The sequence below is a fragment of the Dryobates pubescens genome, chromosome 1 (genome assembly GCF_014839835.1).
Source record: "Dryobates pubescens isolate bDryPub1 chromosome 1, bDryPub1.pri, whole genome shotgun sequence".
Taxonomy (NCBI): Eukaryota; Metazoa; Chordata; class Aves; order Piciformes; family Picidae; genus Dryobates; species Dryobates pubescens.
The window spans coordinates 50,964,345-50,987,747 of record NC_071612.1 but is presented as its reverse complement, the minus strand read 5'-3'; the positions used below and the strand labels follow the sequence as shown (position 1 = coordinate 50,987,747).

General features: G+C 35.3%; 1 protein-coding gene across 1 annotated transcript in view; it reads left to right on the top strand.

The window, feature by feature from the left end:
• The window catches only part of FSTL5 (follistatin like 5), a 246,145-nt gene that overhangs the window by 16,526 nt on the left and 206,216 nt on the right, over positions 1–23,403 (top strand). Inside the window, exons 2-3 of the mRNA XM_009904567.2 lie at positions 5,047–5,185; positions 22,421–22,454. Of these exons, the coding sequence (XP_009902869.1) occupies positions 5,063–5,185; positions 22,421–22,454 (157 nt within the window). The 5' untranslated portion in view covers positions 5,047–5,062. The remainder of the gene's footprint in view (positions 1–5,046; positions 5,186–22,420; positions 22,455–23,403) is intronic.

Below are 23,403 nucleotides of genomic sequence, written 5' to 3'. Positions count from 1 at the left end.
GGACAAACTTGCTGGATATGGAGTATGGCTGCATTCATAGAACGAATCTGATACAGTGATTACTTTTCAAGAGACTAATTTTCTTATGTGAAGGGATGGCCAGCTTGGAGATAAGATACCCTTGGTGAGGTTTTTGAGAGTGTGGACTGTGCATGAAGATGTAGGGGCATTAGTCTAGAGTAGAGGCAGGCTAATGGTAGAAGACATAATGTTGGTTAAAACTTCTGCCACTTGTTCAAAGGTTATGTAATATTATAATCAGTGTTTACACAAAAGAAATACCCAGTTTGCAGATTCCTTTCTGCCATGAAACTGTAATGACTGATAAAAGCATTTTAAGAAAGGATGACAATGTGTTCTTTCATGACAGGTATTTGCATCCATTGGTATATACAATGCAGTCCTCAATGTCACAGGGAATGAAATGTGGTTTATATTTATTACTGTGCTTGTGTTATTAACCTGTTAATAACACTGAATATAGTGAAAGAACTTAAGCTTTTTTCTTCTAAACCACACAAAATAATTTAATTTTATTCTTATTTTTTCAGAGTGACAGTATGTAAGAAACCAAAACCTTGCATGTCCTGAGTGTATACAGTACTACACCTTGATATATTGAAAATTATTTTTATACATAGTACCAGGTTAATATCTGATGTATCTTCTCTCTTAAAGGTATGAGGAGTGCAGTTATCTAGCCAGTGGTTAAAATTTAATTTATAATAATTTGCAGGTACATTAAGTTCAACAAGTTGGTTTATTTGGGTGGAATGGCTGTATTTTCAAATGAATTATGTCTTTGTTCTTAATGCTGAATATTTTGGCTAGTCAACATCTAGTAACACAGAACGAGAGTATAATAGCTGAGGAATGTTTGAAACAATGTCCTTGAAAGTGGGAAATTTCCTATTTTTAAATATACATACCTTTTAAAATAGGGCATTCTTGTGTTTAAGTAGATATTTCCCCCTTCACTATAAACTCTAGCTAAGCCAGCTTTTATGAATTAGATTTTTTTTTTCTTTCTGCCCACAGTATGTATGTATACATTCTCACATTTGGAAATGGATGGGTATAATATGATACATTTTTTAATCTGCTTGTGAAGATTACAGCAAGGGAAGAAAATGGTATATATTTTCTAAACATTATGTAAATTATTATATAAATATAATCATTAAAAGAAATGTAGAAAAATCTTTTATTTACCACTTCTGCTATACCTCCAAATAGAAATAAGAAGCAAGTTATTTTAGGCATCATGAATATGCAGAATGCCTACCTTATTTCTTACTGTTTGTTTATACACAGCAACAAAATCTGGAGCTGTAATGAAGCTTTCAAAACTAATTTTTATTCATTCTCTTTAATTCAACTCTTTGACAGTGTAGGCCTTTAAGGAGAGACACTTTAAAAAGAATATTTCAAAATAACTGGTTAATAGTAGCATTGCTTTAAGGGGAGGTATGGATTTGGTAGCAGTTTTGGTTTGCAGCCAATTCAATAGAAAATTTCTGATATTTGTAAAAAATTATTTATTTTTTTTTTTTTTTAATTTCTGGAAAGACAAATAGTAACTGCAGACACCCTACATACTTGGGGGATTTTATGTGGCATCTGTCCAAAGAGCTGACTCCTTTAATTTACATTTTAAGCTGTCGTACAAATAACAGGCAATGAAGTCAGGAACTGAGCATGTAATAATTTTCTCTTCTTTTGGACATGTACAAAGGAGAAGTCATTCAAGATCAAGCAATTTTCAAAACTATAAGGACTCTATTCTTTTACACCACATGAGGCTAAAATATATGCAGTTTAGATGGGAGGCTGGTGGAATGTGGCTGCCCTTACTGTCGTCAGTGAAATGACTGTTCGACAACCTAATTTTCATTGTACAGAGAGATATTCCACAAGTGCACAAAGAAGACAAAGGTTCAGCTGTGAATAGCTAGTTTTAGCATGCATAACTTCTAAACTAATCTGATTCTGACCTTAAAAGTCAACAATAAACTATTTTCAAAACCTTTTTTCTTTTTTTCCTGACAGACATGAATAAGATGGTGTTTTCTTTGAGATTAAAACTCAGGATTCTGATTATTCTTTTTTTGACTTTTTTCCCTTCCCTCTCCCCCTCCCCCTTCTTTCTTGTAATGGACTTTTTCATAACAGTGATACTGAGAACTAACAAAGAGGCAGTTAAGAAAAATGCCATTCCATAACATGAGTTCTCAGAGTTCTGAATTTTAATTATTGTTTTTTCTGGTGCTTCAAGTCGGTGAACTAGATTTGTTGTCATAATCACATAGCAGAAGTCCACTGTAACATCTGATTATCAGTTCTGTTTTGATGTAAGCACAAGAGCAACTCAAGAAAACTTTCACTGTGTTATTTTCTTTTTGTCATCACCTTAATATACAGTGACTGAACAGGTGTAAAGAACAAGTCTTAAGTTATGTAAAAAATCTCTCTCTCTAATAGAGCTTGTTGTCTTTGTTTCAAATAATTCACTGCTTAATATGTTCTGCAAGAGCTCTCCTATGAGACATAGCTCTACTACATGTATAAGAAAAGCTAGAGTACCAAAATAAGAGTTCTCGAAGTGGGAACTGTTAGAATAAACAGTGATAAATGGGAAGAAATCTTAAATATGGTTATTAGAGAGTCTCAAAATAGTGTGGTATATTAATCTTAAGCATGAGTTTGAGTTAAAGGTGTGAATACTAGTCAAGCAGGTAAAAGTCAGCTGGAAGGAGAACGGAACAGCAACTGTTAAGTGGTTTTACCAAGTTTTACTAATCCCCAGAGGTGGGCATCAGACTTATACAGGGTCCCATTACCAAGACTATGACTAAAGGTAAGGCTAGAGACTATTTAGTACTTTCAGTATCTCCCCAGGAATTAATTCTGTGCAGCCCCTGCCTTTGGGCAACCGTGATGACTACTGCTATATGAAGAATGATGAGAGTCAAAACAACAGTTCATGTAACAGCTTTGCCAGGAGCATGACTGTAAATGATACAGGATAAGTGATCCCCAATTTGCTCACATTTTATGCTCAGCTGATTTTCTATTATAAAGGATATGTTAGGTAAGACTTCAACATTCTGAACACACTCTGCACTCTTAGGGCATGCTTATGAAATTTTGTACTTTTTCATGTATATCTCTGTTTTTAGTGGAGATTTCTATATTACCAGATCAGAGTGAGGTGGAAAGGGGGAAAAAAAACCCCACACAAACGCTCATGCATAAGTCAACCTGCACAGAAGTTTTTCATCTCAGTCCCATATTACAGGACTAAATAATATATACTAAACAGAATGACTTGCACATCAATTTCAGTGACAAGGCCCTTAAAGTTAGAAAAAGTTCTATGCATTCTTCCAGATTGCTGTGTATCTCCCTTTCTAATACTGGCATGTAATATCCAATATCATAATTGGAACTCAATGGGTCACTCAGTGTATCACAGTAGCTGGATGATGTAGGATCAGCTGATCAAACCAGCCTAGTTTTATCTTGAAAAATCAATTTTTTTGTTCATTAGAATAGAAAGCAATTTTTTTACAACTCTGTTTAAAATATATCAGAACATTGCTATCAGCACAAATTGGGTTGTTATTATGACTGCAGGATGACAAACTTTTGGACACAGTGCAGACAAAGTCGATGAGATCTATAACTGTGCATAATTGTATGCTGTAGGCATACTATAGGCAATCAACCAGATAGATACTGGTATTTACTCTTAAAGTGTACCTTTAAAACACAAAGTCTCATGCTGTTACTTTAACATTCTGGTTCAATATTAAAATTGCAAATAGCTAAGGTTCTCTTGTTGGGGGAAAAAAAAAAAAAAAGGATTGCATCAGCTGTTAAGAATGGCCTTGTCCTTCTCCTTCCTAATTTCTTTAAATACCATTTCAATTTGTGAAGTTGAAATATGTTGTACTGGGTTAACACAATTCGCTCTTACAAGCAAACCCCTGCTCCATACATAGGTGGGAGGGAAAGTAACATAAAAAAACCCTCTGGGTTGAGATAAAAGTTCGAGATCATTCACTCTAAAATTACCTTAGCAAAAGCAGAGGCAGAAGCCAAAGACAAAACAGTTTCCTCCACTCAAGCATGCAGCAGCCAGCCCAGTGGAAAAGAACACCACCCACAAAACTGCAACCTGGAAGCAGCAACGCTCTGAGCTTCAAGCCCTATAATACTTTGCTCCAGCCAGCGCTTTCATTTTGAAGGTGGCATGAGGCAGGATGGTTTTAAATTACAGCAGCAGGTTTAAACTCAACCTGTGACTACTATGTTAAGCAAACTGTAATATGAAGCTTTATGTAAAAAGGAAACATTTGAAGGAAATATTTCAGTGCATCATAACAAAGATTCTCAAGTTTGTTTGAAACCTGTGATTTTTGGTGTTCTTACATAAATTTTAACACGGTGCCATTGTTTATGCAAATAAGAATAGTTACTGAACTCTTCTCTATTCACAGTTAAAGACACTGTTGCAAGGTTGTGAAATACCTGGTAAGAGTTATTTAAAAGTTGCCTCTAGGATGACAATACTTTTCTTGCTCATTGCAAAATAACATTAGACAAATATGGAGCAATATATATGTGCAAAATTGTGCCAACAGCAGGGTTTGAAACAACTACTTCTGAAGACAAACAACATTCACTAAGTGTCATTAGTACAAAAATATTTATGGAGTTTCCTGAAGTGTCTTGTGCAGGTGTCATCTGTGATTTTGGATTTGCTTCTAAGTAGTAGAATGGTGGAGCATTGGTAGTTATGTGAGTTATGAATATTGACAATAAAATGTTTAGTTCAGCACAATCAAATTGATATTGTGCTCCCAAATACTACTACCTTTCTTCTTTTTTCTCTCTGCTATTATGCCAGATATATTACCCTATTTCTACTGTATTTATTCAACTCCAGGAATGAAATATCTGTATTGCAAATTTTTATAATATGACTTGTGCCAAAATAATATTGGAAATCTCTCACTGAAATTTTTCTTTTTATTTTGACAGGAACAGACCTGTAAAGATGTTTATGTGGTGGTCAACTCTGTTACTTCTTGGATGCATTTTGCTGGGGGCAGATGGATGGCCAGCCAAGGAAGGATATGACTTTAGGCCCTATCATCCCCTCATAAGATTACGTCACAAGGTACAGTTCATTCTCTAGCACTTCCGATTCTTCTCCCATGATCAAGGGGTAAATTACCTTCCAGTCTTGTCTTTTTTGTGTTTATCGGACTAATGTTCAGAAATTAACTTGTTCAGAAATAACACCTACAAAAATATAGACTTGATTTGAGAAGCAAACAGGAGTTCTTTTGGTTTGAAAGCCCAGATGTTTTTCAAAGATAGTAAGCTAAGATCTCTTCTAGTTTCATGAATTAAAGAATATGCATAGCAACAGAAACCGAGAGAGCTAGGAAAGATAAGTCTGTTAAAGCAACTGTCAGTATCTGCTTAAGGTAGCAACTTGTTCCAGCACTCTGAATTTTAGACCAAGCAGCAACCAGGGCAATTGTATGAAAAAACACTATGGTGCTGAAGTTAACCAAATTTTGTCTGTATGAGGTAGATGTTCATAGTGCTTGCTGAATTTAGTTTTGAACCATGGCATAATGGAGATGAGATGCTGCCTTTCTCACTTTCAAGCACTATATGCCATTCAAATTTTGTTCACCTGCCACACCTTTGTTATGAATCTAGGACTCCCAAAACAGTTCTTGGCTGTAAGTCCTGCTGCTCTTTCTGGTATCTAAAAAGGAAACTGCTGTGATGCTTCTTTAAAACAAAGAAAAACGCAGTAGTATCTTCTTTGGCTATCTGAAGGTAGTACAGATCTGACCAAATTCTTATTTTCTGCTTGGCATGGTAGTCATGGGATTGATATCTGATGAGCCATAAGGTCAAAAAAGATGATAAGAGCTTCTTTACCTCCTTCTGAATCTGAGTATTTCAACTAGGAAGTCTGAATTATAGTGAGAAACTCAATGGTTTTTTTTTTACATTTCAAGATCTGTCTAGCTTAATTTCTCAGTATTTTTTATAAAATATGAAAGCTATTTCCTTCTTGGTTTGAAAAAAATGGTCTGATACCACTAGCATATAAAGAGGAGGCATGCTGTGTAAGCATGCAAGTTCTTACACCCACAATTTTTGAAAAAATCTGAGGCTGTCTCAGTTTGCTTCCATTTGCCAGCTTTAAATAAATACAACAAAATAGAACATGAAAAATACTGGGAAATTTAGGAGAGAGATAGGCTAGTCATGAAACTGTAATGAACCATGTGATAAAGAAATCTCACATCTAAAAAAACCCCAAACATACCAAACCCATTAATTTTAGTGTGTCCAGCCTTTTAGCTGGACAGTAGAGGAATGAAATGGACCTGATGGAGCAGGTCCAAAGGAGGGCCATGAAAATGATCAAGGGGTTGGAACACCTCTGGTGTGGGAGCTGGGGTTGTGCAGCCTGCAGAAGAAGAGGCTCTCGGGAGACCTAATAGCAGCCTTCCAGCACCTGAAGGGGGTCTACAAGAAGGATGGAGAAAGACTGTTTACCAAGGACTGTAGTGATAAGATGAGGGACAATGGTTTCAAACTGGAGTTGATTTAGATTGGATGTTAGGATCAAGTTCTTTACCATGAAGGTAGTGGAACGCTGCAACAGGAAGCCCAGGGAGATGGCTGTGGCTTTATCTCTGGAGATACTCAAAGGCTCAAGAAGGCTCTGGGCAGCCTGATCTAGTTGAGGATGCCTGTTTACTGCAGAGGGGGTTGGACTAGATGACCCTTGGAAGTCCTTTCCAACTCAGACCTTTCTATGATTCTATGCTTTTGTGAGAAGAATCAAGGGCAGGACACGAAGTTTTTATAAATTGTCAGGCCCAGGAGGTATGTTTGAGTCATACTAAGTTTTTGTTGAGATGTGATTCAGAACTGTGTGGCTTCTCACATCTGGGTTTGGAGAAGGAAACAGCTTGTACAAGTAGATCACCAGGATGTTCCAACATGTTTTGATAGGTAAGTCACCTGGCTCTTTAGGGACCTGTAAAATACAATTTAAAGCTCTTGCTTAGAGAGTGAACCTTTCAGCTGCATGATAGTCTTCATGAGTTTCTGGGTTTCTATATTATATTCAAAAAATGATTATGGACAAACAGCACTCCAGTAACAGAATATTAAAATAGATCATTATGCTCCTCCACTGATGGTATTTACTGTGTTCTTTTTTCCATAATGTTTTGGGGTTTGTTTATAATAGATTAAATATAAGGACAGATGCTTTAACAATTAAAGGGCAGTATCTCATGCTACTTTAGATAATGCATAAAAGGCTGGTTTAATTCTCATGCTACAGTTGCACAGAACTCATCTCTTCCCTCAGCAGTGGAAAGATCTAGGAGAATTGGTATTATTGATAGGAATTTTCAGTGCTGCAAAGTGTGAGAGCCCGTGTTCAGTTTTTCCTTAGACGATAATTGTGCTGCCTTTTAAGAAATCAGCATTCAGTGGCAACTCAAACCACTGATTTTCAGTGTCAAATATTAGAGTGTTTTGTTAAAACTGCAGAAAATCATAGTAAAATATACTTTATCAGTAACTAACTTCTGAGCCTGGACTGCAGTGCTGCTTTGGCTAATGTCAGAGCAGTTTGACAATACATGAAATTACCATGTTTTGGAACTAACATAAAGTTACATGTAATGCTATGGATATTGCAAATTTGACAGCTCTGTTCTTTATGTCTTTTAAATAAAAATACATTTTCTTACTTTGTAGAATGTATTTTTGTGCATTTAACTTGATCTGTAGGAATTAACAAACTATTCTTCAGCAGACTTTCTAATTTACCATATGATGTATTAATGAAGAGTTCATGCTTTGAAAGGTTTTCTAATTTTATTATGCATTACTTGGAACTGCTCTAATATTACAGTGGAATGTGTAACATTCCGTACCTAAGATGAGCTGCTGACATTCAACTATTGTGTTTGTTTCTCTGGAAATTTTCTAACAGAGAAACTGCAATAGTTCATAGGTCTAAGAAATTCCAGCAATTTATGCCTAAATTATAGTTCAAACTATAATAATATTAATTATTGTGACCGTTATCATGACCACAGAAGTCAAGTGTTTCACTGCGTTGTTTATATAAGAAATAGTCAAAACCAGGAGATGATTTGTCTGAAGTAAATCGGAGGAAGGATTTTACAAAACACTCCTGAAATTTTTATTTTCAGTCCCTTTCCCTTGTAAAACTGCCATGGCTTACACTTACGTGTTTTTGCTGAAAAATATCAGGCTACATACACATAGGCTATGAATTTTTTGTCATTTAATCCTTGGTTCATTTGTCAAAACACCGGAAAGTTTGTATGCAGCTTTCTGTTTGGGACTTTTCTTGCATTCCTGCTGAAGTGTTGTAAGCAATTTGTTAGTACCTAGATTCCCACCTGAAATCATCAGGAAGTGTTTGTAGCATCTTAATTAATTTTATTCTTGTGTTTTACATGGCTCTGATACAGAGCAATTTTTATGCAATGCCTTCAGTGAAAAAGTGCATGCTTTGAAATTTCTAGGTGTTAAGAGTAAGGCAGCAGCCAACAGAATAATTCTCTATCAGAGGCTATGAAGTATGGATTATAGCCTGTACATTTATTTATATATTCCAGAGCATGCCAATGCCAGATAGCTAACACATGCAAGTACAACCCTCCTATGTAAGCCAGGTGGTTCATGTTGTTTGGTGATTGGAAGATTGCTCATTTAGTAATTTTCACCTGGATATCTTCTAGTTACACTAGTTCTGATCTTACAGAATTAAGACCATTGCATTCATTATAGCCTGGGTTGTGAGGTCTGTCTAAGAGCAAGCACTAGCTAAGCAGAGTGGTTGGGGGTAGAAGAACTTTCAGGGGAAGGTGGGTTAAGGAAAGAGGGAATAATTGAGGAAATTTGGAATTTGACCTGGGTCTGGGCAGAGGATTCAGTAAAGAAAGAGCTTTTTGTCCAGCTGAATAGGTGGGTACAGCAAGGGGGACATGCTTGTCATGAATGGCTTTCATAGACATCTAACAACTGATTTTTGCCACAGTGAGTCAAGGCATTTCTAGCCTTGTCCTTATTTTGTCTTGTTTTACCAAAGGGCTAATGTAATCTGAGTCAGATGTCTAAAAATCCCTTGTCTGTGTTTCTTCTCCAGCCTAACACATTTCTTTTACCTTCCTGTGAAAAACGTGCCTTTTTCATTCCCCCTCCCTTCTTACTATTGTTGTTAAGTTAGGGAGTTCAACTATGATCCTTGTTAATTTAGGCCTCAGGATTAAGTCAGTTTAGAGGTGCTTAGGTTAGATTAGAAGTAGGGCCAGTTCAGAGGTGTTTAGGCAATAATAGCTTTGAATGAACAAAGTAAGAGCAAAGCATTCAGTGGCACAAGCATGGTCTCCTAGTTTATGAAAGACAAATTTGAATGTATAAGCAGAAAGCATAGAATATGTGATCTCCATTTAGGCCTCTGCCCAAAGGTTATGAAATGTTCTTCCTCAACTCATAGCACATTCTGTGTTATAAAGAAAAACATGTAAAATACAGGCAGGCTGAGTGTTGCAGGCTGAGTGTTCAATGATTTTAATTTCATTTATGGTATTATAGCTGTGAAAGAAATGCACAGAAAGTAGTACTTCAGAATTCAGAAACAACCTGAGCTTTCTGTATGTGGTCTTGCTCCAAACAGCATGAGGTTTGTAAATCATTGTGTTTCTCTGGAAAGTCTGTTTGCCTTCAGGGTCTGAGGAGTCGTAAAATTTGATCCTCTAAAATCCTCCGTCCTAGAAATAGGGGGTAAAAAAATCCATTGCAGTAAGATGCAGTAGTGAATTTGAAGGAATAAGAGCAGACCTTTTCCTGAGCTGCTCGTACCTCTAAGCTATCAAGTGAATTTTCTTCTTTTTGAGGCTCCCTGAATACAATATCTGTGTCCTATGCAAATTCCAGAATTTCATCTAAGACTTTTTTCTTTATCTGACTGTAGTCAAGGAGTCTTATGATTTTATTTTTTCTTACTTTTCTCAGAAGAGGGAATATGTTTTACATTCTAATCTGCCTTTTTCCCGCCCCTCCCTGTGGGCGAGAGCATTCAAAAGGCTTGGCTAATTTTTTTTTTAAGTCCCTTTGCGATAATTTTATATGAATAAGGTGACAGCAATTAAACTTGTTATTTTTGCTGTCTCGCTACATGCTCAAAACATACTATCTAAAAGACATAGGCAAGTTGTCTAAAATATCTCTGTGATATGTCTGTAGTTCTTCTGACTACTCAGTCATTGTAGGGGAAAAAAATGATGTCAGAGTCTGGAACTAAGGTAAATGTTTCATTTTTCTTTCAAGCTGCCTGATGATGCTTCCATTGCAAACTTGTTAGTCACACATAGCTGGAAACTTTTTGTCAAATCTATGAAGCCATTGTGGGAGAAAAGATGCATCTTTGCTATTTTACTGAACCTCTTGCTGTACCTATCTTTTCTATATCTGTTTCTTTAAAATGAAAGACATCTAGTGTAGACAGTGCTTATAATGTGAAAAATATTATGAATTAATGAATATGGTATATAATAGTTTTATTGGTGCTCAGACGAACTGGCACTTAGCTTATGGTTGATTGTTCATCTTTCTGATTCTAATTATGTATAAAATTTCTGTTTTTAAATTAGAATAATTACATACTTTAAACACTGGTTTTAAACATCAATATACTGTGCATCCATACAGTGGTATACTCTCAACTGGGTAAACACAGGAATAAGCAATAATGTTTTGGAAAAAACCCTGTTAAGTACACTAGGCTTGAGTATAAAATTTAAGTGCAGTATTTGTGTACAATTAGACTCCTTTTAAATTGACTCCAATTAGGTTGAGTAAATATTAGGTCCTGGATCCATTTCTCTTTTTAATATCTATGTGTTAAAACATCCTTTAGACTTTCAATCCAATACACTGTGTGGTAGAAAAGTTCAGGGAAAAAATAACTCATTTTAACACTAGGAAAATATTTCACTAGTTGTAAGACTTTATTCTTCATTGGTTAATTTTCCCTAATTTTTTTTTTTCACTGTGAGAATTTTACTGAGAATGAGATGTGCAATGGGAGCACAAATCTGGTACTTTCTGTGTAAACCCATATTTTCTACTACTATACTTCTGTTTTGTTTTAACAATATCAATTGCCCTCATCTCATGTTATCAAGATGTCAGGTTAAACAACTTGTATTTCATGTGAACCATGGTGTTTGCTAACTTTCAGTAAAAATATTTGCTGTCACAATATATAAACTATTTCTCTAGTGTCTGTTTTCCTGATGAGTTAAATATGTATTTTTTTCATCTGAAAGCTTTTCAAAGGAGCCCTGTGTTCATGTATATTAGGTCTAGATGTATTTGATTTAGTTTTCTTCAGCAGCCTTTCTTTTTGAGAGTTTTGCAAATGGAAAACTCTAATTACTTTTTCTTCATTGTTTATAACAACAACAACAAAAATCAGTAAGAAAGTCTTGTAGACATCTGAGCTCTTACCTTGTGGACCATTGTCACTGAAATAGTTCATGCTTACCTTAAAATGCTGTCTTGAAGTCCTGGGTAGGATGACTCTACACTGATTACAGTATCTGTCATGACATTTTATTTTTACTCTTCCTCTTTTATACTTGCTAGTGAGATCATATAAGTAGTCCAGCTCAGGGCATTTATTACTGATTCCTCGGTAAATCTTACCTGACAAGAACACCATATCCATCAGTATTCTGAAAACCCTTGACCCAAAAGCTGAGGGAGTGTGTTGTCACACAGAGTCACAGAATGGTGGGGCTTGGAAGAGACCTCTGGAGATCATCCATTCCAGCCTGCCTGCTAAAGCAGGTTCTCCTAGAGCAGGTTGCACAGGAACATGTCCAGGCAAGTTTTAAAAGAGGGTTTTTATGCTGCTCATCCTCTCTGGGTAAAATTTTGCTGGTCTGATTGATAACCTGATTCTGAATTGAAGCACAACTCTGTCCCCACGACAATAACTAAAACCTTTATAATACATCGCCTGCTTCATTGTAGAGAGACTGTAACCAATTGTTGATATATGTGTAATGTATATTACTTCATGATTCATATTGAAAAGTTAGTTGAAATTCAACAGTCTAGTACTGAGCTAATCTTGAATTTTCTAAGGTCTAGCAGGAAAAAAAAAAATCTTAATTTAACTTCTCAGTTTCCTAAATGTCACACAGTGGATAATATGGTATAACCTTTCATCAAATATCTGTTTAAAATGAATACATTCCTCAAATATATTGTTGAACACTTTACAAAAGGGCAGGTGTGACTGATTAACATTCATATCATAAACTTCCCTTTTCCTTTGCAACTCTGCCTCATCTGCCTTTGTAAGATGAATGGTAGAGACTAAATAGTATTCCTAGAAATTTCTTAGCATATTGGTTTTAATCAATACTGGTAAATATATTGCAATTTTACCCATAATGATGTCCTATCACGGAATAAATATTACTTGCATTCTTGGATTGTAAGAAGGTAATTGATGTTGAGGCTCTGATGTCTGTAGTCTCTAATTGTCACTTTTTTTGCAGATATTCTTTTATCTAGACAAAAATTTGCAAAGAGGAAAGATAAGATCTGAATGAGCCTTGGGCCGGCTGAATAATAAAATGCAATGCACATTATGTCTTTTTTAGAAAATTATACTGTAGAAAATTACACTTAAAAACCATCTATGAAATTTAAAAAAGCCCCAAAGAATAGAGGTTTTAGGCAAATTACTCCCATTAATGTCAGTGGGAGCTGTGCAGCTAAGATCTGTCTGTACTTACTGGGTGTTTTTTTTTTAAAAAATAACACTGTATTGTAAGGAAATATAATGCTTTTCTGTAATTGGGAAGGTACCTGGAGTTTTTGGAGATCACATGAGGGATAAGATAATAGAATTCCCATTAAATACTGTCCCTTAGAACTTCCAGTGATAAATCAGTATGCTAAAATCTCTCTTGTCTACACAAATCTGGACTGTCCTCAAATAATTTGAAAATGAATAAAAATGCTGAACATGATTAGTTTGTGACCTATATGAGATATGGTGCTGTAGATTAGTATGTTTATATCAACTGTACTGTGTTATCACAGAATTACTGAGGCTGGAATGGACCTCTGAGATCAAGTCCAGCCTATGACCTAACACCACCACATCAACACCGTGTCACTAAGTACCACACCCAGTCTTAAACACCTCCGACAACTTCACCCCCTGCCTGGGCAGTCCATTGCAGTGTCTAATGACCCTTTCCATGAGGATTTGCTTCCTAACATCCAGCCTAAATCTCCCCTGGCACAGCTTCAGGCCATGTCCTCTTGCCTTGTCACAAATTGCCTGGGAGAAAAGCCTGACCCTCACCTGACTACAGCTTCCCTTCAGGTAGTTGTGGAGTGTGATAAGGTCCCCCCTGAGTCTCCTCTTCCCCAGGCTAAACAAGCCCAGCTCACTCAGCCTCTCCTCATAAGACTTTCCCTCCAGTCCTTTCACCAGCCTTCTTGCACTCCTCTGGACCCACTCCAGCACCTCAATATCTTTCTTGAAGAGAGAGGCCCAGAACCCCACACAGCACTCCAGGTGATGTCTCACCAGTACCAAGGACAGGGGCGGAATTCCATCCCTAGTCCTGCTGGCCACGCTATTCTTGATACAGGCCAGGATGCCACCTGGGCACACTGCTGGCTCATGTTGATCTCATTGTCAACCAGCACTCCCTGGTCCCCCTCAGCCAGGCTGCTCTCCAGCCACTCATCCACTAGTCTGTAGTGCTGCACAGGGTTATTGTGGCACTTGACCTTGTTAAAGCTCATAGTGTTGGCCTCAACCCACTGACCCAGCCTGTCCCGGTCTTTCTGAAATGTCTTCCTACCTTCCAGCAGATCAACACTTTCTCCCAGTTTGGTGTCATCTGCAAATTTATTAACAGTAGACTTGATGCCCTCATCCAGGTCATCAGTAAAGATGTTGAATAGAATTTGTTAAAAACTGAGGCAAAGAAGCTGCTAAGTACCTCAACCTTTTCTTTGTCTTCCATTACTATGTTCCTCCCTTCATCCACTAAGGAATGGAGATTTTCCCTGGCCCTCCTTTTGTTATTAACGTACATACAGGAAAGTAATTCTACACTGTATGAGCATGTGAAGTGCATTGCAAAATATACACAAATAGCAGTAATCTATTTTTGTATATCCATTATTTATATAGCATTCATACCTCCTTCAGCTTAGCTAAGGACAATTGTGATGTGGATTTGACTACATGCATTGGCAAACTTCAGTATATAAGATGTGTTGGTCATAGTACTACATTTCAAGGCAAAAATGTATACTTTTTCACTGCTTAAACCGTGCATTAAGTTAATGATTAAAGCATTATAAAATCTGTAACACTACACAGCCACAGAAAAATAGTAAGACTTCTGTTGAGTGTGATGAAACTGCTTATAAATTTAATGTATGTTTAGTCTGTTTCCAAAGAACAAAGTCATCATATTAAAGTTACATTATGTTTTTGCAAGAGTAATGTGTCTCAGAAATTTACTCAGACTAAGCTTCTCTGCATGGTCTGTTGATCTGTTTGATTTTCCTATACACCTCAGGACTGTGACCAGTTGTTTTAAGAGAACTGTCCTAATGAAAGCAGTGAATTTATAGAAGGGTAACAGGCCATGGAAGAATTGATCCTTAAAGACAGCCTAAAGATTTCCTTTGATTTTTCTATATTTTAAAAAAGACAACATTTTGGCCCTTCTGTGCTTCATTAAAATGAATGAAAGACAAGGTTTCATCTTTGCCTTCTGATTCATTTGCCCTGTAGAAATCTTAAGATTTTAAGATCTTACACTGGAAATAAAAGAGTAAAAACCATTACAATCCTACTAAAAAGCAATTATTTAGTGAAATGGGATTTCTGGATGTTAAAGATGAGTTGAAAATCAAAACTATTTCTCAGCTTCTTTTTTTTTAGCTTCAATACTAATAATCAGGGTATATAGACCTAATTCTGTATTGCTTATTTTACTTACAGGCTGCCTGAAGCCTGCTTTTTGAATTCTGAACAATTTTACCAGATGAACTGTTGCTTTTATAATACATTAATCATTCTCTATATATTTTGGAATGATTTTTTTTTTATATATATGGCATAGTAGTTATATATATAAAATAATGCACTAATAATTTAATACCTAGTAATGCATAATCCTGGCAATGTCACTAATTTGGAAAACTTCAACAGCTTCATATTTTTATTCTGCCTAGCCACCTTCTTCCACAAATTGTTTCATCCGTGTGATGTATTAATTGATTTGGGAACAGCCTGTGCTATGTTATATTCCAAGAATTTGCAGTCATAACTGGTGGCAATCTCTAACAAGACTGAGCTCTGAATACAGAATACTAGTACAAGAATCCTGTTGCAAGCATTAAATTTCAAATAGTGTTCTGACAAGAGCAACAGGAAAATGAATCACTTTTTGCTCATTCTTTCTTCCTTACTACAGTATGCAATGCCTGTTTACTGCTACTTAACAGAATAGCTTTACAAATGCAAATGTTGTTGCTTCTGCTTAGCATGTATTTATAGTTTCAATTGCAATGCTTCTGCAGTTGCTGGAGGTCTGATGTAGTTTGATGCTGTGGAACTTTTTGGAACAGAAATGAGCAGTACAATGTCATTGATTAAATAGGTTCAGAGAATAGTTTATCAGACTGTCTTGTGCTCTATGTGAACTCTCTATGATTGTGACCTTTCTACTGTTTTGTACATAAATAATAACAGTATGAATATAGAGTTTCTGTACTTGTGCAATTCAGGACACAGTCTCAAGCTGCGTCAGGGGAGTTTTAGGCTGGAGGTTAGGAGGAAGTTTTACACAGAGAGAGTGATTGCCCATTGGAATGGGCTGCCTGAGGAGGTGGTGGGATCGCCGTCACTCGGGGTGTTCAGGGCGAGGCTTGACAGGATGCTTGGTTGCAGGGTTTAGTTGATTGGGTGGTGTTGGATGATAGGTTGGACATGATGATCTCGAAGGTCTCTTCCAACCTGGTTTATTCTATTCTATTCTATTCTGTTCTGTTCTATTCTATTCTATTCTATTTAAAGCTGTAATGTTAATATAACATAAGATGTCCAACTATCATAGCTTTTATATGGTAGAAATAATTATCCTAGTACCTCTCTCAGTGAAATACTGTATTTAATACTAACTATTCCTTTAATTATTTAAGTTACTATGTAGTAACGAAGAACCCCTACTGCAGAATAAACATTAACAGTAATGAACACAAGAATAAGTATCTGCATTTTAACTACACTTTATGATATGACTAATGATAAATTTTCATTATAGAATGTTAAATAAGGCTGCACTCCCTCTTTCATCTGAGTTTCTGTAATCAGTGGTTTATGTTTATTAAATTATTTAAACTTTGTTACAAATCAGTGACAATTGGCCATATGTTTCAGACTAATTAGCACTTTGTTTATTTTAAGAATTCCATTAATTGAGTAGCAACTTTTTAAATACAGTCAACATGGAAAAAGGGACTTTGCCTGATTTTTGCAAGACAAAAATAAAGCTTCTCCTCCTTATCACTAGCCCATGCTGGCATAGACATACCCAGATCCTCAGTATATGGTACATCAAGAGAGATGAGTGAGGTTCTATGTGCAATACAGCTATGTAGTTTGTCTTTTAAAACACACAGAATAAAGTAGAAGTCAGTACGCGTCTGCGTGCGATATACATGGTCTGTAAGTACCAAGCCTTTCAAAAAGGGGTGATGGAGAATATAGAGATCATAGATATTTAAATGGGACCGAGAAATTAGCTTTACTCTTTCTAAAATGGCTGGTGGATTTCTTAGTCCTAGAATATTGTCTACCTTTACAGATCAGCTTGTCTTTTTTTTTTTAATTACTAGCTGTGTACATTCTTTGGAATCACTGTACATTAAGAGTATTTTTTGACTGTTCTGCTCTACTCCCCTTACTGCTGCTATGAAACCCTTTTTCTAAATAAAACTTGATACTATGCCAACAGTATCTTTCAAACATGTGATTTCTGAACAATGATAGTCTCAAAGTGTTAGGATGTTTTAAATAGGTAATGATACTATTTATAGGTTAAGACAAAGAGAAAATTGTACTGGAACCAGAGCTTTTATACCTTGCAGAAGCAAGGTGTACATTTAAATGTTTCCTTACAGATTCTAGTTTGATATTGCAAATCGTTTATAACATACAAGTTGCCAGAAGAGCGATTTGTGTGGTCAGCCATCCATGATCTTCCTTAGTTCACAAACATAGCAGAAAATTTGACATTTACCTCACTTTCATTCACTGTGCTTTGAGAAGTTTACATTGAATTAAGTTTTTGGACGCACAAGAAAAGTTTATTTACACTTCTGATATGTTCTGCATCAATGCATGTAATCAGGCTGTGACAATGTGGCACAATACAAAACCATTTAAAGCCATGCAGCTTGTCTAATTAATTTGGTTGGAGACCGTTAAATCCAAACCTATTTTGCTATATTGAAGCAGAAAAAGTATCCTGGGATGCAGAATGATTTTTCTGCTTACAGATGACAGAATAGATAACACGAAACATGATATTGTATTGTTATTATTCCAGTGTTATTTAACAGCAAATATTTCTTCGATCATTACATTATGATAAAAAAATACAAGAGAAAAATAACATAAATTAGTGCAAAAGTAAGTCTATCTCCTCCACACCATAGTGTTTATATAGAATTTTTTTTTTATAAAAGACTATTTTTATTGTAATTTTAAAATTTTATCTGAATCATTTCCTTTTCTCTCTGAACTTTGCTGAGCTTGTTGCACTCTGTTCTCCTAAAAAAATCTTTCTCATCCTTCTTAGTGTTTCTCTTCTTTAGTACCAAGATTTAGGTTTTAATATTGCTTTCCTATAATGCTACTCTGATCTAGTAATCAATGCTTAGATTAAGTCTTCAGAATCTACTTATTGTAGTGTAAGCAGCAGACGTTGCAGGCTTTGCAGCTTTGTTGGAAAGAAATTCCTTTTTTCTAATTGTAACCTAAAGGAAGGGATAAAAGTCTAGTGAGCTTCGTGGGACTAAACTGTTCATGGAGCCTATAAATTGCTGCATCTGAATGCTAAAATAACTAAGCCACATCTTGGCTCTAAATCCTTACAGATAAGATTTGAATAAGATTCTACTGTGTTTATACTGGCCTGTTTAAGTTTCATTCTCAGACCTCTAAATAGATATAAAAGAAAAGCAAATTCTCCCTCGTGAAGACTAGAAGAAAGTACTAGATAGATCTTCCAAATGAAATGCTGACTCTAATTTAAAAAAGAAACATCAAAGGATTTAAGCAATATCAAAACTATTGTTTAGTATCGTATGAAGATCAGAATGGCATGAAAATTACACCTTTTAGAGTTACTTGTACATTCAGCCTGTCATGTCATGTCCTGTATTTCAGGAAACGCCATTCATTATAGTTAGGAAACATTTTACATCTGGTCAGTGTTTCTGTATTTTGAAACAAGAAAAAAAGTAATTGACTTAAATTTGTAAGATGAGTTTGCAAGGTACAACACAGCATGACCTGTATTATTTTACAAAGTGAGGAAAGTTGAAAGAGTACATTTTAGATATTTGTAGATTAGATTGCCTTGTTTAAGTTAGTGGTAACTAAACATTTCTATGACCTTCTGAATTATAAAATAAGTTTGTATTATTGATTATGGCTTTCTTTTCATTAGTTTCAGATCTCCATGCTAGATTTTAAACAGCGATGTGAGTGCACAGAAGTAGTTTCATGTCATATTTTTCTTTATTACTTAGACAAAGATAGGTGATAAGTCTTACTATGTAATTATTTGCATGGTAACTGGGGAAAATGCTATTGAAAGGTATATTATTGGAAGACATATGTATTTTTGTAGACATTAATTTTTTTCTGTAGATTTATGTGTACAATCTGGACATGTTTAAGACTGTGTTAACCTGGTAAGAGCACCATAATAATAAATATTTGGCTTATAAAGAAAGAATAAAACAGTGCAATTATTAAGAAGTATAATCTGTAGACTCTTTGTTGTCAATAGGTTATGTAATGCTAGAAATGCACCCTATAAATTGCAAGAAAGGGAAGAAGGAAAAAAGCCCAATAAAACAAACACCCTCTCTTTGTTCAAATTAAAGAATATAAAAAGAAATATAAAAAGGAAGTTAGAAGGTTTTTTTTTGCATTTAGCCAATTTCTTATGTCATTTCTCTTGGCATAAACTTAAAAAGCATAAAATATTTTAAGAATTACAGCACACGAGGCCAAGATCATCTTTTTGAGCAACTGATATTTAATATTGGAACTTGAAGTTTTGGGTATAGATTGTTGCCTTGAGTAAATTCTTATAGGTTTAATCATGCCATTGAAGACAACTCATTCAGTGTTTAACTAACACTGAATATCAGATTATGCAGCAAAATGTTTACTGTGTTCATTCTTATATAGGTGATACAAAAGTGTTTAGTGAGTGTGTGTAGTTACATGCAAGTGTTATACCAAAGAAAGGTTCTTTAGTAAGACAGCATAATGTTTTATATATGGAAAGTAAAGCATTTAAGACAAATGCTGCACAAAAGTTGCTATATAAATATACCATTAATTTTCAGGTGGATTTTCATTCAATATTTTAGCATACGAAACATGTAATATAACTGGGAAAAGTGGCTTAATAACTACTTACTCAAAAAATACAGAAATAATTTCATCCGCACTTAAACTTCATTATTCAGAAACTGTTAAAAAGAGTTCAATTATAAAAGGTAGAAAGTTTTGTAAACAGTTATCAGAATGTATATTTATAGGAAGCTTGAGGCTGGAAATGGTTGTATGTTTACACCAAAGTATTACATTGATTAGTTCAAAACAGAAAAATTACAAATTTTAGCAGCTTAAATCTTTGGAGTTTAATTCAGAATAAATGTTGTGGGGTTTTTTTCATAAATAATTTCTGATGTAATTCTGCTTTATTAGCTTAGTGGCAATAAGTCCACACATTTAACCTGTTTAATGCAAGTACCTTTTTCAGAATTTCTGAATAACAAATATTTCTGTAAATATTTACAAAGTTTGAGACTAATACCCTGATAGCACAATATATGGCTGATTGAAAAAGTACTTTGTTACACTTTTACGGAAGGGATTCAGAGATCTGTAGGGGAGGAAAGCAGAGCATAGGTAAGCCAAATACTTTGACCTGAACTAGAAATAAATGGGTCAGCCTAAGAGCTTGTCCTCGTACCTTTAAGGCAAGACAGTGTCCTCCAGATAGATGTAATAGTTGTCCCAATTCCTGGTAACAACCAGTTAATTTGTTATCTATTAAATATGATATTTTTCGCAGGAGTTCACTAACTAATTTGATTCAAAGTTTTTGCCTGGCCCCTCTGCCTGTGCTTTTCAAGTTCTTCTGTTGGTCTATAGTGAGCATTGTGTCAGGTTGTGCAGTTCAGCAACTATGTTCCGCTCATAATAGAGTTATCATGTTCCATCTAAAAGACTTACATCTCATCCAAGAGCCTTGGGTATCATTGTGCTTGTTACAGGCTCTTTTGCTGTGTCTGTTCTCTTTTTTCTGTGTCAGGTGGACTACTATAATATCAGCCTCAAAAGCACTTACCTTTTTCTTCAGAAACTGTCAAATGTTTGCTTAAGCTAGCTATGACCCATGGCATATATGAAATATGTTCACACGTACAGGCTTGGTTGACATAATTGCAGTTCTCATATTAGTATTCATACTAGATTAATATGTATAAAGATTTTACAACAGTTAGTGTTTTAAAAGGAATGTGAAAGAAATATCCATCACTGTGAGATTTTCAGTTACCTAGGAGTAGTTTCATGCTATGTGCAGATGATGCAGTACTGGTCAGTTACAGAATGGTTTAGGTTGCAAAGTGTTCCACACTGCTAATTCTTATTTTTTCCTTAGCCTCTCTGCCCTCCTTTCCTGTTCCTCCTGCTCATAAATAGTAACTAAAGACTTACATGAACAATGTGTCAAACGGACTTTATAAGAAATAATAGAAATAAAAGTTTAGTCTTCAAGATGTAAAAGATAGGTATTTTTATGTAACAAAAATATACTCCATGAACAACTTGCTCCTGTTTAATCTGGATGTAGGTGTGAGAATGACTTGTTCTGCTTATTCAAAAGACCAATTCAGAAGATTTATCAGCTGGTTGTTTTTCAGCATGGAAGTTTACATCCCTTTTTGTGTGCTGTCCTCTTAGTAGAAGGAATCTTTTCCTTCTTTCTCCTATATATTTTAATGTTATTTTAAAATGGATTTTAACAGAAAAATAGTAGAGTGCTATTTAAAGAAAACCCCAAATGATAAATAACCGTGTGGGTAACCATGTTGTGGGAAAAGGCTGGTGGCTTGGAATGAACAACTAGGATGATGATAGTGAAAAAACTGTTGACTGTGAATCAGCTGCCTCATACCAGTTTGATGTTGTTTGTTTGGTTTTTTTTTTTTTAACTGAAATGTTATTTTTAAATATGTCAATATGTTTGGTGTTGCTGATGCAGTTGTAGAGCTGATGTATTTAAAAAAAAAAAAAAATCTTTAGCCCTAGCCAATTCTAAATTGGAATATTGAAATACTTTAGGCAGCACATTAAAAGATTGTTAAAAATAGAGAATACTGGAAGACTGCTGCAGCAAGAGAAGATGTCTTTGTTTTGCTTTAAGGGTGAAATGTTCTCTGTGTTCACTGTGATGCAAGCAAGTCAGGAAAAATACGGAAAAATATTGTTTGTAGTTGACTGGGTTTTGGCAAAGTTTCATTCAGGATGAAACATGCAACAGTTACATAGTGCTTCAGGGCTTACTATGTTATGAAACACATCATGGGAAAATTTAGACTCACAGTGACCTCTACAGTTACCTATTCTAAGCAGTTACCTAAAGAAGATCTAAATTCAAAATTACATTAGGTTGTACAGGATCTTCTTCAGATTAATTATGAGCATCTCTGTAGACAGAGGTAAAGTTACAGAGACTGCATGGCCTCTTTGGATGTGTTTCAGCATTGTCATTTGGATAAAAATGTGTAAAATACTGGGGGGGGATTTAAAACTAGATTATATAGGAATCTTTCTGTAGTAGGCAAAGTATAGCAGATTTTATCTTGGAGCAGGAAGGAGGAAGAACTAGAATGCCTCTGTTTGTTTTTTGTGGTAACTAATTCTGTAAATAATATATTTTTCTACTTTTAATTGCAGCAGGAAAAGAATCAGGAAAGCTCAAGAAATAAAGGTAAGATAATTATTTTGCAAAAATGGAGATTCCTTTAACTGTCACAGATCTAGCGTATGTTGTTTGTAAAAAAATACCCAAATGTATTGTTTGCTGAGTATTTTAGTATTTTAAATCACAAAAATATATCCAGGAGAGGTAGATGAAATACTGAAATGTGTTGTGTTAAACTTTTTTGAAGTCTACTTGACATGAACAAGGCTTACTGTTGTGTTCTGAATGGGCTGGGCTGTGCACCTTTTCACTCGGTTTGTGTCCTCAGCTATGTATGCTTATTGTACCTCAGTGAAACATCAGAACCATCACTTTAGCTTCTCCCTTTCCATTCACTAAAGCCATAAGTGGATGTGATTCCAATTTATGCACAAAATAATCATGTCTTTAGCAGGCTGCCTTGCAAAAATTCTATCATCTGTGGTTTTGTGCGTACAATCTTTTTATACTTTCACTGTGACTTACTCTGTGCCTGCTGCTATACATTACATGATAAGGATATCCAGGCTGAAGAAACAGCCTTGTGTTAAGAAAATTAAGTTCAGAAACCCAAACTATGGATGTTATGCTTTTTTTGTCTTGGTTAAAAGTTTGCTAAGCAAACAATGAAATTGTTAAGAGAGACAAAGATTGGTCTCTTGATATTTTACTTGCTTATAGAGGTACTCGATGAGATACTTTAAAAAGAAAATGAAAGGGAAGATAGAAACAAAAAGAATAGGTAAAAGTTATGGAGAGGGGAGGCACTTGTAAGATGCTGCCCGCAAATTCAGCCAAAGGAAAGCAATAAACTGCACTTGGAGAGGTATTCATTATCTCCAGGCAGGCAGCTAAATTGGTCCTCAGCTGCACAAAATTTGTTGTGATTATGTCTGTAACATCTCTTGAGGCAATTTTTAATCCACTAAACTTCCTCCATGCTGTGCATGTCTTTGCTTAAACTGACAATTCAACT